Source organism: Etheostoma cragini, chromosome 1 (genome assembly GCF_013103735.1).
Source record: "Etheostoma cragini isolate CJK2018 chromosome 1, CSU_Ecrag_1.0, whole genome shotgun sequence".
Lineage (NCBI taxonomy): Eukaryota > Metazoa > Chordata > Actinopteri > Perciformes > Percidae > Etheostoma > Etheostoma cragini.
In genome coordinates this window covers 15,302,941-15,321,499 of record NC_048407.1, presented here as the reverse complement: position 1 = coordinate 15,321,499, position 18,559 = coordinate 15,302,941, and the positions used below count along the sequence as shown (strand labels likewise).

The following is an 18,559-nucleotide window of genomic DNA, read 5'->3' as shown; positions in this document are numbered from 1 at the left end:
CCCATCAGTGCACTGATTAAACAGTGTGTAGTGGTCCAGCCACACACAGATTACAACTCTGCATTGCTTAAATGTATTCAATAGGACACGTGAACAGGTGCATGGAATTGTTTTCCGGTCTCTCTTCCCAACTCTTTCCTTAAATAAATGTTAATATAAATTACAGTGATTTGATCTTTTATTCTTATAGAGAGCAGCCCTTTCAATCATACTCGATTATTTCATCATACTGCGCTTAAATTAACGGCTGAGGTCAGGAACTACTACATTTGCTCAAAACCTGAACACAACCAGTAAGTACAAGAATCAAATTCTGAATTATTTAACAAAATATGTCTCTGCCATGTAATCAGTATAATTCACATTCAACTTCACAGAAGGTAGTGCCAGCATGGAGTTTTTTTTCAATCAAGCGTTCACCGTGAAATGCAGCAGGCCTCCTGGCTGTCCTCACGGCGTGCAACACATTATTAATCTGACCTGGCCTCTGCCGAGCTTTCTCTCTACAGTGTCGCTGACGTTCAGGAGTAAAGTGCATTATTTAACTAAAGAAGAAGAAACTACATTTGAAATGGAATCGTCAGCTCATACAGCACATTGTTAAGAATATTGTCCTTTCACCGTGCTTTTACACTTGGGCAGTATGATAGCCTGAAGGAAAAGGTTTAAGACACAAGCTCAACAGTGTAAAGGTCACTGGGACATTAGTTTAGTAAAAAAGGTGCTCATCCTTTGTGGAATGTGTATTAACTTTCAGGATCAGTTGGCCCGAGTTCTTCTGTAATAATGCGAGATCGAAATGTTGCCCGCAGCTTAGTCAAGGTTGCCATGGAGAGACTTCCTGGTTCAGTGAAGATTTTCTAGGAAAGGCAAGAAACACCAGGATTATAGGATTAAAGACTATATATGCCACGGATTGCTCCTTCCTCTAGTGTCACGTGTGATGGAATACCTCCCTTCGCTTTTTACCTGCATGAACGTGTGGCATTCATCAACCAATGGTCCATGGGTGATCTGCTTGAAGTTTTGGCAGACATCCGGCAGAGACTGGGCTTTTTGAATCAGAGCCTGGTTGTGGTGGATTAGTGTGAGAGCGACACGGAACAGGATTTTAGAGCCCTCATAAAACAGGCAATCCCAAATCCGCAAAACTGTCTGCAGAGAAACAACAAAAGAAGCAAATTACATAAACGAAAACATGCAACGTGTTGCCCAATAGGACGTTTAACAAACATCTATGCAACTCAGTTGCAGTGTAACAGTTATAGACAGCATTAGAAACTCTCCAACACAACAACCAGTATGTCGCATGAAGAGTTACATCCAAAGGCCACCAGCTGGTGTAAGTAAATTACTGAAAATGAATGCATACTCTCATTATCATGGGATTGTTAGAATCTACTCACTTGCTGTATATCTAGTTCACCAAATGTGTTAACATACTACAACTAAAATGTAATAGTTAACTTTTTTTCCATATAATTGTCCTACCCCTTCCTTAAAATAGCGACTTAGCTACTTCTAAATTAGAAAATTAAATCTCAGGTGCTTTACTTAAGTAGAGAAAAAGAAAAACTTGGACACTACAGCAGCAAGCCTGAATCGATCTTGTCCATCATGTCCGTGTTGCTGCAGTTTTCTGAACTCCTCCTGCCTGTGTGAGGGGGTGAAATCTCGAGGGCGTAGCAGCAACATCTGCATGTGTTCCGCCCTCCTAGTGAAGGGCCATGTCTGCGCATGCAAACATAAAGGTCCACGCCCTGCCCTAGCCGAACACAGGCAGTTAGCTAACAGCCTGGCCTGTTTACATGGTGGCCCGGCCATTCCACGTTGAAAGAATAAAAAACGTTTCCCCCTTATTTTTATCTGAATCCACTAAAAGCAGCGCTGGCATTGAGCATTTAGCACACAGTGTTGTTGAACAGCATGCTTTGACTTTTGACAGAAACACACTTTAAAAACAAAACATTAACGCTTATTGTAACTTTGTTGTCTAATGTACTGTATATATGTATTAATTGTATAAAGTCCTGAATGCCAATGACCCAGTCTCTGACCTTTTATACTGTCTGTTATCAAGCTTAAACCTTGAATAAAGCAATTTTGACTGGGGATAAATAGCATATGAATAGACTGCAGTGACAACGGCAGGACTTCCCTCCTGTCCACATTGGGGACACACAGATACACTCACCTCTACTGGCAAGACGTCTATGTAGAGACAGATGAACCATCGGGAGACCACCAGGGTCCACATGACATTATGATCCATCATGGTCTGCCACACTCCGGGGATTTTAACTTTCACCAGTTCCCCTAACACCTCCTGGTCCGTCTTGAGCCCCAGCATGGCTGGACTGTAGTAGTCTACACACACACAAACACACACACACACACACACACACACAACTTTATTAACTGCAAAGAGATACACATCCATTTTTATAATACAAAAATAGCATAAACGTTTACAGTTTGAATCAATTTATATCGACATTTCCGTGTTTGAGTGAGTACAAAACACGAATAAAAACGTACTGCAGGTCTTAAGCCACTGGCAGATAAAGACCATGTGCGTGCGTGCACACACACACACACACACACACACACACACACACACCCACACCCACACCCACACCCACACACACACACCCACACCCACATACATACATACCTGGTAAAATTCTACCGAGGAGTGCTTCCATCAGCCAGAAGGACTTCTCTTCATCTTTTGTGATGATAAGAAGGTACCCAGCTATGAAGTTCATCCCCTAAAAGACAAAAGAGAGACACACTTTAAAACGTTCAAACTGAAAGAGGCTGCTCGAGTATGATTACACACAGATGGGTTCTAGTTATACTTTGTAAGAGATGTAGCCTTCACCACAGCCCTGCTGCCTGTTTGAATTGAAAACCAGTCTGCTTATGCTCTGATTAATGTGATGGGCTTTTCAAATGCAAATGATTAACACACTGAGACACAAACAGCCTTTCTTTGGAAACATACACATTGTATAATTGTGCAGGGACTAATATCGTGTTATAAAAACACTCCTAAATAAAGGCCCCTGCCTAAGACTGATCGCATTCTGCTTTATGATAAATAATGCCCAAATTGAAGGAGCTGATGAGATTACATTTTACTGGAATTGTACTTTGCACATATTCAGGTCACACACATGTAAGAAAAAGGTGTAAGAATTGTGTTATGCTAAATTGAGTTTAGGCTGGATCTATGCAGTAATATTACCTGACAGTAGCCAACAACTGGGTTGTGGTAGCCAATAGCCAGTAGCACGTTGTACAGAGCTTTCTGCAGACAGGGGTTGGATGTCTTGCGGAACTGGATGTTGTCTGGAAATGTTCTGTTCAAGTCTATAAGCAAAGAATACCGCACGGAAAGACATGTATCTTCAGTGTTGTGTGTTTATGGATGCATGAAAGTAAGACTGCAGGTAAAGCTTGGACAACTCCTTTCTGCTGGTGCTGAGCCTGAAAAGCATGCTGCTCTTTTCAATTGTGTGAATTCAAAATGTGGATCTGAATTCTTTCACTGTTGCTCAGTTAAAGTGATCATAATTTGTAATTATAATAAAACCAAATGAGTTTATTAAGTGTTATTAAGCACCAAAACAATGCAACATCGCCAACAAGCTGAACAAATACAAGCAAGCACACATTTCTGTCAGATTACTTTGTACTGTGACGTGAATACTACAGGGTAGAGAAATGTTTGCCCGCAATGTCAGAGACACGGGACGAAATGATTGTTACCGTGCTAACTTTCAAGTCCTTGGTTATAATTATTATAAACCACTGTGGAGTGTTCCAGTAGGCCTGCACGATTTGGGGAAAAATACGAATCACTATTTGTTTGTGTAGAACTGATACCACGTTTCTCTGCCACAATTTTTTTTGACCGTGACAAAACAAAACAAATTGGCAGTACCAAAACATGGTTATTATAGTTTTGCATTTTTGATAACTTTTTATTTTCATTTCGACTTTTTGTTTTTGAGGTCAGTTTAGTTTTAATTACTTTTTAAAGTAGGATTTCTAGTTCAGTTCAGTTTTTATTAGTTTTTTTGTCTTTTTTTGTAATATGGGTCATTTGTCAGTGGATTTGAAAAGGTCAGAAAAAGTATTGTGTAACAACGCACACAAACAACATTTATTGGATATTTTAAACTTTTTTAACAAAAAAAAAACCTGAAAAATTGGGAGTGCAAAATGATTCAGCCCCTTTACTTTCAGTGCAGCAAACTCTCTCCAGAAGTTCAGTGAGGATCTCTGAATGATCCAAAGTTGACCTAAATCACTAATGATGATGAACAGAATCCACCTGTGTGTAATCAAGTCTCCGTGTAAATGCACCTGCTCTGTGATTGTCTCAGAGAGCATCATGAAGAACAAGGAACACGCCAGGCAGGTCCGTGATACTGTCGTGGAGAAGTTTAAAGCCGGATTTGGATACAAAAAGATTCCCCAAGCTTTAAACATCCCAAGAGGCACTGGGCAAGCGATAATAATCGCAAATTCGTGGGATGTTTCCCTGTAATAAACTGTCCACATATTTTACCACCTTCCACTGCAAGGCACTTGCTTTTATCTGACACTGTCATAATCAAATAGGACTCAGACACTTTCTTCCGACTTTTGGTACCGCCATGAAGCCAGGCAATTGCACGGACTATGTTGTTTTGTTAAATTTTACATGGAATTCCAGAATTTCTGGGTTCCCAGTTACACGTCTGCAGGAAATGCAGTGCTTGGGAGCACTTTAAAGCCTATTTTAAACGGTTTATGTTTGAAACTCACAGAAGAAAGTAGTAACGTTTGTGATGCATTTGGCTCGTAAAATTAAATGAGAATCAAAGTCATAAAAAAAACAACGATTAATCGTGCAGGCCTAAAGCCCAGTCAACATTTCAATCAGGGAAACCAACAGGGTAGCTGGTCTGGTTGAAGAACAGTCTTACTCAGAAAGCCATGCATATGTCACGCTGAATGCTAAAAAAAATTCTGTAATGTCTAGAGTAAGAGCTCTGAAAACACCAAACTGTCGGTGTGCCCTGTGTGGCTGGCTGTTGGCTGTGGCGTTTGCGGTGTGTCTGGCACTTTTGGCTGTTATCAGCAAGAGTTCAGAATCTGCCCACTGACTGCTTCAGCCTCGGAGGCAGTCAGAGAGAAAGAATTCCCTGACTGGGTGTTCAAAGAAATCTCTTATAATACTGGTTCAGACCACATGCTGAGAATGCCAGCGCACATTTTTTTTTTAGACTTTTAATATAATTCACATTAGAGTAAAGATAATTGGCTAATTTGTTTAGTTCATGATGATCTTTGGATTACAAACTGTTTCATCCTCTGATCAGGGGTCAGATGGAGGTTCAAGTGCAACTTCTAACAGAGGACGTGCAGCAATACACTGATTCTTTGCTAGGGCTGGTTCTTCGGGGTACGCTAAGGGGTGTTTAGAGCGCTCACATGCTCTCATTTGCATATTAGTGAAATGTTCATCGCAGAGTTATTTGCATAAAGTGAAGTTGTTTTCGGTTGTAGCGAGGGAGATACCACTCCAATGAGAATAGCTGGTCCACCTTAAATGTCCGCTCTACTTCAGTATGTGCAGCTGCAGCTGTGTGCGCAACCTGGAGTGTGTGTGGCTGTAACACTGTGTGTGTCACAGTGTACTTTTACCATCATGCACATAGTTTTTACATGAATACACTTGGCAATGCGCCAAAACGCGTAGGCACTGGGAATACGCCGTATAATGGCAGGGAAAACCATTTTCTTTAATGTTAGCTTGCTGTTGTGTGTCAGGGCTTTTAAGGAGGTCGGAGTCTGCATATGGGTGAAGGAGAAACCTTTGACAGCCTGACCTGTGCAGATGGTCTCCACCAGCTTGGGGTCGTGCTCGGCTCGGAGCAGGGACTGGTAGTATCCTGGGTTCCTCTCGAGCTGGTCTTGGGCCCCACTAGCTGCCATCCAGATCATAGCCCGGTGCTCATTGGGAATCCCCTTACGTACATAACGCTTTACTGAAATGAGAGAGCATTTGAGTTTAATTAAACTTTATTGCATATGCTCATTCTGCGAGGACACTAGCGTGTTCAGTTTTCACACTCACGTTTTACATTCTTCTGCACCTTGCTTTTGCCCTTCAATAGTTTGGACCACTTGATGGATCGTCGGGTGAGCACAACTAGATACTCAGACATGAGCTCCTCGTAGGACTCGTAATCAAAGTCCTTTGAGCGCTCAAAGCCATACGGATCCACACTGAGCCAAAAAGTTAAAGTTAGAAACAATTAAAAACTATAAAGAAACACATAAAAAAAGGATTAAATATTGTTTTAATACATTTTAAATATGTGTGTTTTATATTTTACTAGGTGACATAAACTTAAAGTAAAAAAAAAAACAATAAAAAACACGCCCCCTCACTTAGCACCCTATTCAGGCATAACTAGATTGGATAAAACCTTTACAGCACAGCAAAAGACTAATGGTTCCATTTTATCAATGTCATCTTTTATACACATAACCAGTATAATTATAGGTCTATATCTTGTGAATCTACATTACATAGATCTACAATCTGTTTCTACATGAAACATTCATAGGAGCAGGTTGCTCAACCTAATGTCTTAGGTAACATGATAATCTTCCTGCGGCTTAACCCTTTCACAAGACCATGTCAGCCTTGTAGAAGAAATGCACCCAGAGACCAGCAATGTGGTGGGTTTCCTGCATTTGTTTCGAAAACGTTCAAGCGCAACAGACCTTATGCCTTCACTACAGTCTACCACACACACGGCCCCGGTTCCAACTTATGTGGCTCTGTAAATACATGGTGGAAATAAAAAGAGATCATTACGCAAACATGGTCCTCATCTGAGAATGACTTTGTTTTCAAAACAAAAGCAAGGTCACACACACTTGATGTAGAGTGTGTGAACGTGGCTCCTGATTTCAGGTGTTATCTGAAAGTTTGTTTTAACTGTGCAACAGCTCACCTTGTCTTGATTTTTATGATTTAACATATACTGCAGAGATGAGAGTGGATTTTATTTAGATGTACAACTAAGCCAAAAAGCTTTAGCCTCTGTTGACATGTAGACAGAATAAAAATTTCAAGTATTTCCAGTGCAGTTCCCCGCAAGTCCGATAAACACACTACTCAGTTGCCAGTTTATTGGGTACACCTAAACTAAGGCAGTCAAATGCAACAGCTGTGCAATAAAGCATACCTTCAGTTTTGTTGCAGCAGTTTTAGAGAGGTGGTGATTGAACGTACTGGAGGCTGTAGTTATTAATATTTAGTTTAGCCTCATTAGAATAAAATGGACTGTGCAAAATATTAGAAAAAGCATCTAAAACTCCAGCTTACAGAAAATGACTACAACCAGCCACTAAAACGACCACAACGTTGAATCAACACCTCTCTAAAACACTTTTAACAAAAGGTGATCATATTAATCTTCTTGAAGGTAGGATATATTATGAAGCCGTTGTAACACTGCATTAATATGAGCTAGGTGTATCAAACCGTGGCAACTGTGTATAGACTGTTTTCTTTAAAGCTGTAATTTCTGGAAAAAATGCTGTACAGATTTTTTCCATTGAAAAAATGAAACTGTGCACACCTTTCTGAAAACTTGAAGCTCATGTATCAACCACTGATATAAAACAGCCTCCAGACCAATGACAAAATGTGTCTAATGCTCCAGACCATAGACATATGTCTAATGCTCCAGACCATAGACATATGTCTAATGCTCCAGACCATAGACATATGTCTAATGCTCCAGACCATAGACATATGTCTAATGCTCCAGAACATAGACATATGTCTAATGCCCCAGACCATAGAAGTAGAATGAATAGCCTTCTATGCTCCAGAGTGCTAAATTCTCACGAAAATGCCATTGTTTTCACTCAAATTCAAATTCAAAATCAACCAAGACTGACACCTTAATGTACAAACATAATAATTATACATGTATATTTTGTAAGTTTTATTGATACGACATATTGTCCAATTTCTAATAAGATAGGCTAAACAAAACTGTACAACATTAAACACCAACAGGCCACTGCGGGCACAACTCCAACAGAAAGTAACAGTTAGCTACTGTAAATCACAATAAGGTGTTTTTAGGCGTTTTAGCAGGCTATATACCGGCTAGTTAACCGTTAAAGCCCATTACGTATGCTAACGTTACCTGCCCACTCTGTCTTTGGCTCTACCGTCACCCGGGGAGCGGGTCCGATCGCTCGGCTTGTTCTTCTTCTCCATTGCCTCTTCTGTTCCAGTAATATCCTGAGAATATGTGTGCTAGAGTCTCACCATGTATCCGCCCGGTTGTTTTTCTCCAAAAAAGGCCAAAACAAGTTTACAACTAACATGAATGGCGACGTCACAGTTGAGGTAAATTACCGTTAACGTCAATTTGCACTTTTAACTTTTCTCCATGTTTGCTTGAGCACAGTCGGGACGGAGAGACGCTGCTTTTTCCTGGGCTTAACATGCTACTCTCGAAAGGGGAAAGTCGCGAAAACGCATTCTTACGCTTTTCCCGAAACTAAGTAGCCTACTTGCTTTAGTTCGATTCTTTAAATATTTAATTGCTACGCTGTGTGGAGAGAACGGACTTTGCATTGAGTTTTATCGCCATCCATATGCACCTGCTGCTTGCCCCTCGCTCTTCCTCGGAGTGTTAACGATAACTAACCAAGCTATAATAACAACAGTTACACGAATGTAATCCAAATACAAGTCACTTCCACTGCTTTTGTCCGGACCAACTAACTAGCTAGCTACTCAATGGAAGATTTCGAGCTCGTGACGTTTGTCCCAGGACACACGCCAATCAGACCTAATGCTGCTTTCGAGTAATTCCCGGAACATCCCACTTCAGAGCTCTCATGGGAATGCTAAATGTGACCTGTGGCGCATTCAGGGCTCTTTCGATACAAAACAGGTGAGAGGTGTGCATCAGATTGAGGTTTTTAGTAGACCTAATTCAGTGTTGGCTTTGCTCACAATGTCTCTGCTGTTATATCTCCTTCAGCATGTAGCCTACTAGTAACAACTAGTAACCACTTATACAAATAAACCCCCCTTTTATGAAGTGTTGAAGCTGGTTAAAAACAGAAGAAAATCCTGACATGACTGTTTATTCAGTAAGCAATAAGCATTTCATTTTTATTTCACATGTTGCTCAAACAAAATGCTATATAACATATCATGTAAACATCAACTACTGACACTAACACAGCCTTTAACATAACCGTCACATCGGCAACTCCCTGATTAAAAATCCTTAGGGTCTTCCCATTTCCACTAAAAAGATAATATTTCCGATAACACGTAAAGGCAGCAAACGTGCAAGATATAGCCGCGCCCTCTCCAGTGCAGCCACGTAGTAAAGGTAGACGCAGCCATCTGTTCACCTGAGGCTCTACTGGGCAGCGCTGCTCCAGTAAAATATACCGACTCAGACCAATCTGCTGCATGGGTGATTCAGAGCTCCCACCGTGGAGAAAAACAACGATTCATCATTATTATTATTATTATTATTATTATTATTATTATTATTATTATTAAGGCCTTGGGTTAAGCAAATAAATTGATGAACTCAAAATAAACATCAGTCTACACTGTGTCTTTTTGTCCCAGCATCAGCCCAGCTTTCCCGTAGGGAAACATTTGACGTAGACTTTAGAGTCAAGTCACCAGATTTCCATTTGATTATGTGCTGATGAGAGAATCTGGAACAGAGCCTCAGTCAGTGAATCAGTGATGTCATCCACTTCCAAGAAGGACTGTCGGAAAGTGACACTAAGGTTATCTTGGGGGATTTTTGGTGGCTGTCTTTGAACACTCCTTAGTTGATTCTAATTTGGAAAAGAAAGCGTCATGTGGTGATAAAAATGTGTCAGTTTAACTTGCACTCACAAGAAGTCAAGTAATGGACACTGTTTAGTGTTTGACGTGACACTTTTGGGATTTTTTCATCTCCTAAATAATTCAGTGTGTGGGTATATTTGACTGTGTTGTATGTTGTTTTAACCAACCGAATGCGAGTATACAGAAATTCACCAAAGTTGTACAAAGTTAAGCTTAACTCTGCCTACATTAAATTACTTAAACTGGGTTTCAAGTGTTTCTGCCCTATATACACACATAGAAACTCAGTAACAGCACCATATTTTTCGTCTCCACTACTGCCTTGGGATGGGCAGATCATGGGTCATGTAGGCGTCAGTCTTATCCTCCTGTGAACATACTGGAAGAAGTCCAAATGCAGACTCATGTTTTAGCAGTAGTGTAATCCTGTTATTGTGTGTGCGTGTGTGTGTGTGTGTGTGTGTGTGTGTGTGTGTGTGTGTGTGTGTGTGTGCAACCATTAATCTTTTCTAGGCAACCGTCATGAAATAAGCCTTGTGACCATGTATTTGGCCAGTTTACCACAAAAGTAATTAATGTACACAGCAGCTGTTTGTATCAAAAATTGTTTTTAAAACTGTACTCATAGATTTGAGCTCTATCCATAGTTTGAAAGTCTACTAAAATGACCATATTCCACTGGGACAATAAGGAGGGAATAAATGAGTCAGCATTACAGCAAGCTGGTAAAGTGTTGAGAAGGTTTCCAAAAAAAAAAGAAGATTGCGCGGTATCTTGATATCTTGAGAAGAGCCTTTTGTATGATACATAACACAACAGACTTGAGCAGCCTGCACCTGACAAGGAAACCATCTAGCTTTGGTACCAGGAGATACCCAGGGGAAGCTGGAAAATCCTGGAGAGAGGTGGCTGAACCTTGTCTGGCCCCGGTTAAGCAGCAGAAAAGGGATAGATGGATGGATTAACACACAATTATCCTCACTTCAATTATAATACACCTTTTAAAATTACACTAGTCTTATAATACCCAGTCATATCATATAACAGAAACGTGCTCTACTTGTTTAAGCTCCACTTTATCCAGCCTGCCGTTAACATTGTTGACACTGACTTGTGAGTAACATTATTTAAAGTGGTGCAAGTACAAAAGATGATGACACTGTTTTTTGTTACTTAAAAGGCAGCACTATTTGAAACAACCTTCATAAAGTTTTGGCCAGGTAGTATAACTGTTGTTGGTCAATTTGAGGTTACCAGTGCTCTATTGCAAAAAATATTAAAGTCGATCAGTGATATATATTTTTCTTATTAACCTGATACAGTAGAGCCCTTTTGTGAGTCTCTAAGAAAATACACTGGATGATTTTTAAAGCAAGCCTATTAAGAAAAATCTTTGATCAACAATGTTGTGATAAATACACTACACAGATACTGTTAGTGTTTGCAAAGGGTTTTCCATGAGCAATGTGACCTAATATTTTGTCCAGTGTGTACTACTTCATGTATGATCAGTTACACTTGTTTCACTTGTTTGCACTGTGTTTTTGTAGCTGTAACTTTGTATTACAGTAACTGTGTATTGTTGCTGATGTATGATGGTACAGTGAGAGTAACTGGAATCTTTGAATTCCTTACAGTTCTTAGATTGTAGCAACCTAGAAAGTAAAGGTGTCCGTAAATCGTATGGTTTTGGGTTTATATGTTTGTTTGACTGAAGGATCCCCGTAGTTGATTGTTGTGTATTTTGGTCTCTGTTTTGGATTGACTCTTTCAGGTTGAATCTTTGGTAATGTTACAGCGGACGTCTCGCTGTCTTCAAATGTAGCCTTACTGGCACTTGCTTCAGAAATTCTAAAACTTGGCTGCACACTAGTATCTTTAATGTCTATGATTGGTAGTTCTTCTCTTCCCTCCTTGGCCTGCCTGTCTTTTTCATGTGGTTTACCATCCGTTGGTTTCTTTGTTGTTGTTATAAATGTTTGCGCCTTATTGTTAGTAAGAGAACATAGGCCAATACCCATTGTCACCAATCCAGTGTTATTAGCAGCCATAGATGGATCAGGGTGTGGTGGTGGAATTGCAATCGAAGGAGTTGTAGTTTCTGGGTGCGGTGCTGATTGAGGGGAAGAGTCAGTCTCATCATTGGCATCTTGTTCAAATCTGCAAACACATGGAATGACGTACTTGGGCAACGTTGTTTGGATAGTCACAGGTTTGGGTGGATCTTCCGCTGCTCCGTTCTCTAAGGGGTCGCGGCCTGCATGAGTAGAAAGTCCCTCAACGTTGGGCTTTGAAGGGCATCTCCCTTCAGTTGATGCAGTGGAAGGTTCACCTGTGTTTGTGTGTTGTAGGGCTCTATGAGGAACTTCTGTCTTCAAGTTAGGTTTCATTTCCAAGTGTGAACTTTCTGATGGTTCCAGAGAATATAGTTTAGGAGAGGAGTCTACAAATGTGGACCACACTGGAGAGCAGGTCACGATGGTTGCCACACGCCACTTCAGTTGGGCTTCTACACTTGGAAAAAGCCTGTAAGGCTCTGTGAGTGACATCTCAGTGACAGATGTCAAACAGTCTAGCTCTACATGTGCATGGTTTAACTTGCTGGTAATACTATTTTTTTCTACTGTAGCCTGAATTTCATATTTCCCTGACCTCCCACCCTTAACATCATTATCACAAGTATGATCTATTACATGGTTCAATGAGCAATGGTCTTTAGAGTTTTGATCTAAGTGCTTCATTTGCTCTGCTTTCAAATTATTTCTTTCTTCCATGTTTAGTTTTGATAATACATCTACTGCCTGCTCTGGTTTACGTTCTTGCACATGTGTTTGATTTCCTCTCAACTGCTGTGCAACAGATTTACTTTTCATTTTGCTTGTTTGGTTTTGTATGTGAACAGTTTGATTCAGCTCCTGTTGCTGCCATCTTTCATTACAGGCTACCCTCTGTTTTACACTACTTGTCACCTTGACTCCTCCAGGGGGCTTTTCATGTGAACATTTCAAGTCCCGTACTTTACATACTGTAGCCAGGGTTTCAAACCTCGCCATCAAGGAAGATAGGAGGATCCCTTTTCCAACAGCTCTTGGTTTGATTGGCTGTTGGCTCAGCATGTTCTTGCCCTTTTCTCTTTGCTCAGCCACAGCAAACTTGGCTAGAATATCTTGCACACTGCACCCTGTCTTTACTCCTTGTTCTCTTCTAGTCCGGCCCTTCTTGTAAATGTCATGCTCACTGTCTTGGCAGTGGTTCACTTTACCTGCCACTCCTTTGCTGGAGGACAGAGTACCTACCTCCCTTTGGTGGGTGATGGGAGGTTTGGGTGTGGACCGTATGAATTTGGATTGAAGGAGCTGAAATGTGGTAAGACGCCGTTGTTTTAATCCTCCCACTTTTTTATCTCCCCCATACCTGCTTGGCAATCTGTCTTTTTGTGGATATGACTGGCATTTTTCAAGGATCTTGAAACGGGTCGTTTTATGTTCTTCAGGGAGCTGAACAATAGTGCAGCTTGTATGAAGTTGGGTCTGTCTCACTGAAGCCTCAACTCTCTGATCAGGCCAATCTGTGCATCTTTCAACTACAATATCTAACCCTGGGGTCTCTGGGTTCCTGTTTCTGGTGGTCCACTTAGATACATCCTGTGTCAGGTAATGCAGGAGACTCTCCATAATCCCTCGGAGCACAGGACGGCAGTTGGGGTCTCTAACCAACTTCCTCAACTTACTGGCATCAGGGCTGATACCAGTTTTCCGAGAATCTGGTCTATGGAGAATAGAGGACATGCATGACATACCTGAATAGTTATTGATAGCAGAGTTAAACTATAATTGGCAAATTAGTAAATTTACTATTGCATGAAAATGTCATGTTAGAGGTGATTAGTGTGGGGGATTGTAGAGGAGGGTTGTCTAGCAAGACGAAGAAATCTGGTAGGAAATTAAGAAAGGAGACAAGCTGCTCTTTAAAATAAGTGTTATGTATATATAAATGTGTAGTTAGACAAAGAGAGACAGATAAAAGCATTACAGTGCAAATAATAATTGATCATAGAAGATAAAACTATTACTATTCCACAACTAAATTTTGTTATGCATAAAAGTTCAAATTATTTTAAAATTTCAACCACATGTTACATGCATTAAAAAGCCAAAATGTATGTACATTAAAAACTATTGAAACTTACTTTGGAGAGATGAATATATGAAAGTCATAAGGCTTTCATCAAGTTTGCACAATGTATTGAAGAACATAACTGTGCACTTCATGTTAATAAAGTGTAGCTTTAAAAAAAGGAAAAGGTCATAGAAGAAATTATTTTTGTTAGTTCTTTTTGAGAATTTAAGTGGTTTAGCAGAAGAGTTTTTATTGCCCCACAGTTCTGTCATTTACTGTTAGGTGAAGACAGGCTATTCTTATCTAAGATAAACAAAACACGAAATGTATGCAAACTGATTGCAGATGTAGCTCTAGAGAGATGATCTCACAAGAAAGTATTCATGACAGACAAAGGCTGAACTCAGTACCCTAAATTGTCACCCTTTAGACATTCCTCTGCCTCACACCTGCATTGACAGGTGCTTCAACATGTCCAAATCAAGACAGATAGACATAGAAAAATCAAGGACAGGAGGGCAAGATTGGCAAGGAGGGGACCAAGACCGACTAGAGGGCAGTGTGGGACAAAGGGAAGCAGTTGACAATCATGTGCAGTTCCTCTGATAGCCAGTAGGGCTCGGACCAGTGAAGAGCAGGATTACTTGTCTATGCACCTCTCTGCAGATGCTGATTTGTAAAGCTTTTCTCCCAGCTCTTCCAGACGCTCTCTTTTCTCCAAATCCTGGTACAGGCCTGGGGGAACCTGACTCAGGCCATGCATGAGGCCATAAAGACAACCTGCGATCAGACCTGTGGCTTCACTCTCACCTAAAACAAAACAAAAAACAGAGCATTTTCACGGACGTCACAGTGAGCAGACAGTGTTTTATTATTGTTTGTGAATTAAAATGTCTTCTCACCTCCATGGAACATGGCTCTTTTACACAGTTCAGCCCAGTCACTCCCTGCTGCCAGAAGGGCATCGTAGGCTATCATGGGGGCATCATGACCTCTGCGGCCCGCACGGCCCTCTGAGCTCCAACGCTTATACATCTTTTATAGGCGAGGACAGAGTAACAGCAGCACGCAGTTCTAGTTAGGGGTTGTGTTTAGCATGGTTATTTTTGGTATGTGACAGAGAGGCAGGATTTACCTTGTCTGTCTCGTCAGCATCGTAGCGATCAGGGAACGAAGGTTTGTTCTGTCCTTCCTTCTCTATCTCTCTCTCTTCCAGGTAAAACTGCCACTTGGCCTCAAAGTAGAACCAGTTTTCTTGATACTCTGCATATGGATGCACAATCACACACATTCCTGGTATCATCTGATAATCGTGCTCTCTCAGACATGTGCGTACATACCAAACTCAAGAACTTACTTTATACACTGACAAACATACATTAGTATTACTCTTTTTGTACATAGCAAAAAAAGATGTGTTAAAAATGACACAAGTAGAATGTAGAACATGTGTCAAAATGCTATCTACACTGTCACATGTGTTGTTTTTTGACACATCTATTTTTGCAGTGTACCTAGAAGCTTTAACTGACCTGGATTAGTCAACCAAGCTGTAAAACCATGTGCCCCTCACTAACACAAACAGAAACACAGCCTAACCTGACATGTGTCGTATGGTCTTCCTGCAGAACTCCTCAGCCCGAGGGATAACTTTCATGAGCTCCCGGCCCCAAGTCACAAGAGGTTTCCCCTGGATCGCATAGGATGCAAACAGTGCCGTTGTCAAGGAGCCTAGGAAGCCTGAAGCCAAGAGTGACACCAAAACTACACCAATTGTGTTTTAACTCAAACTCACCCTAAGCAAGTATTAAGTCAATATTCTTGCAGGTAAAATGTAATGTAAGATGCTTAACAGTTTATTAGACGCACAATAGACAGCCTGTAGTTTAATCCGATTTGTTTGGATAGGTTAGAAAACTGACAACATTGTCACCTGTGGGGTGGTTGTGGGTCATTCTGCCAATCTCAATGCTGACCTCCACCAGGCTGTCTAGTCTCTCCGGTTGCCAGTATCTCATACCCACACACATGGCCTTGGCAGCTGCCCCGAACCCGGACCCTGGACATAGACACATGTGCTCTTGTTTTCATATACTGTTGTTGTGTTAGAAAAAAACACCAACAACAATATTCAGAATCTCCAATTACCTTTTTCATTGAAGGGTGTATGCCAGGCGAGCAAGAAGTTATGAGGTTTGAGGTGTACACAGCCCTCCACTGTTGCAGGATCAGGGGCTCGGCCCTGGAGAGACACCATGGATTCAACATAGAGACGCACCAGCTCCCGGTACAGATCCTCCAGACACCAGTAATCTACACACACACACACACACACACACACACACACACACACACACACACACACACACACACACACACACACACACACACACACACAGTGGCTAAGAGTCATTCATGATTGGCATGCAAGGCAAGATGAGTGGTGCTGTGGTGCGCTAAATTTAGCCTCAGCCTGCCACACCACAGATTAGAACCAGCATGCCATCACAGCGACTTGAGTCACTTCCACACTCAATGAGGTCAACTGAGATCCACGAGCAGAGCCCACAGGCATCCTGATAGAATTTGTTTGTGTGTGTAATATATACGTGTGTGTGTGTGTGTGTGTGTGTGAGAGAGTGAGAGAGAGAGAGAGAGAGAGAGAGAGAGACTATGTTGACAAAGAAGCAGCACCTCTAATTTAGTTATCAATGATTTTGATGAAAGACAGGAATCTTCACTGGACTATGGTTTAGATTATGTTACAAAATAGTAATTCTTGTCTTGCCTGGTTTAAGTTCTCAATGCTCTGATTCAGATAAAAATGGGTGACAGTATTTTTGCCCAAAAGTTGCTTTTACACACTGTAATTCTTTATTCTGGTAAAAAGATTGACAAGCAAACACAAACATTCATAACATCCATCATGTGTGTGCGTGTGTGTGCGTGTGTGTGTGTGTGTGTGTGTGTGTGTGTGTGTGTGTGTGGCTAAATATGGTTTACTAATCTCAGGAGATGTCATCACCATTTCACAGGACTGCTGTCATTGGCTTTGAACCCCATCTGCAGCCAAACATGAGACCGGCAGATTATGGAGGAGTCTGGTCTGACCAGCTATTGTTCAGTAAAGGAGAGCTGAGGATCAGTTTTTCCAAAGTAGTCTATTTTGGACTTTTCTGTCCTGGCAACTCTTGAGAGATGACATTTGAGTGATTTGAGGTTAGGCTTCTACTGAGATTTTGATCTATGGATTATGGTATGACAGCAGGACATACTCTGCCAGTCAATGATTAACAGCTTCCATTGACTGAAGTTATTCTCGTCCTTCACAAGGATGACAGGTTTGATGTGCTGTCCATATTTTAGGGAAATATTAGGTTGTGTCTTTACATTATTGAACAGATAAAGAACAAGTTAGATGTTTAAAGTTAGATGTAAAATTGCAGTTAATTTTGATTGGATATTTAACGTATTTAATATTTCAAATAAAGAGAAAGAAGGAAATGAGTGCGTACACTTGCTATGATTTCTGCTCTCTAATCTGCCTTCTGGACAATCATGAATCCTCTTTGTCATTCTTCTTGCCATCAATCCTAAACATACCTGTTACAAGTGCTTCTGCTGTGGTGATGTGCATCAGCGTTGCATCGCTCAGGGGCCAGTTATCTGGGTCCAGTTTCTGGGCCCCCAGTCCTCCCAGAGAGGCCAGTTCCTCTTGGATCTTCTTGCCTGAGGTGCATCCTTCCCAGCGACCCTTTCTGTAGCCCAAAGCATCACCAACAGCACCCAGAACCATTGCTGCCTTGAATTTCTCCATAATAATGGGCTTAAAAAAAAAGATCTTCTCTTGAATGAAGCAGTCACACCTCTCCCTTGATTTAGTTGGCTCCTGGCACAAACAAACGCCAAAATAAGAACTTGTACCAGCTGTAGTTCTTCTTCACCACTTCAGAAGACTCACGGTCACAGAAGAATGAAAACAGAACAGACTCTCTTGCCCCAAAACATCCTGAACAGTCTCACCAGCTCTCATAATTTCTTCAGCTTGATGTGGAGCTATACAGACCTCTGTCTCGCTACATAACAGCTCTACCACCTTCCCACCCTCAGAGCTCTCGTCTAGTTTCTCATCAGTTATCTCACACACAAACAAGCATTCTTAGTACCAAGGGTGGACCCGCGCGGGCACACACACATACCAAAGCATCACGTTATCAGCCACAGTGTCTTTGTGTTGGGCGGTGGGGAGTTCAGCTGTGATCAGGTGTCTCCTAAAAAGGCAATCCCCATGGCCCCAAAGCCTAAAAGCCGGATGGTGTGGAGTGGTGATGGGGGGCTGGACCCACTGGAATGGATGCTAATGTGCTGGGGTGCAAGCATGTCAGCTGGTGCTGGACCTAGTTGACATCCCACCCATCCCCACTCAATGAACCTGCCTCCATTGTCAGTGAAGCTGTACTCTTTAATCTTTACCTCACTATTTAAAAAAATCTTTATTAATCACCACCTGCCCTGACATCA

At 41.3% G+C, this 18,559-nt stretch overlaps 2 protein-coding genes across 3 annotated transcripts; both read right to left on the bottom strand.

Moving 5' to 3' along the window:
• Positions 1-163: 163 nt before the first annotated feature.
• grtp1a (growth hormone regulated TBC protein 1a) lies at positions 164-8,912 on the bottom strand. The gene is made up of 8 exons (XM_034879580.1): positions 8,232-8,912; positions 6,134-6,285; positions 5,886-6,044; positions 3,251-3,375; positions 2,675-2,771; positions 2,195-2,367; positions 970-1,155; positions 164-860 (listed from the first exon to the last, which is right to left on the bottom strand). The coding sequence occupies exons 1-8, from the start codon at positions 8,303-8,305 to the stop codon at positions 747-749; spliced, it is 1,080 nt and encodes a 359-aa protein (XP_034735471.1). The 5' UTR covers positions 8,306-8,912; the 3' UTR covers positions 164-746.
• A 2,309-nt stretch (positions 8,913-11,221) lies between these two features.
• adprhl1 (ADP-ribosylhydrolase like 1) lies at positions 11,222-18,239 on the bottom strand. 2 transcript variants are annotated; one of them, XM_034879522.1, is made up of 8 exons: positions 17,642-18,239; positions 16,187-16,351; positions 15,972-16,097; positions 15,638-15,778; positions 15,174-15,301; positions 14,941-15,073; positions 14,695-14,848; positions 11,222-13,687 (listed from the first exon to the last, which is right to left on the bottom strand). In XM_034879522.1, exons 1-8 carry the CDS (start codon positions 17,853-17,855, stop codon positions 11,575-11,577), a joined length of 3,174 nt encoding a protein of 1,057 aa, XP_034735413.1. In that variant the 5' UTR covers positions 17,856-18,239; the 3' UTR covers positions 11,222-11,574. The 2 variants fall into 2 exon arrangements, with proteins under 2 accessions (XP_034735413.1, XP_034735422.1); XM_034879531.1 differs by lacking the exon at positions 11,222-13,687 and having other exon boundaries at positions 13,926-14,848; positions 17,642-18,222.
• Between the last annotated feature and the right edge of the window lie 320 nt (positions 18,240-18,559).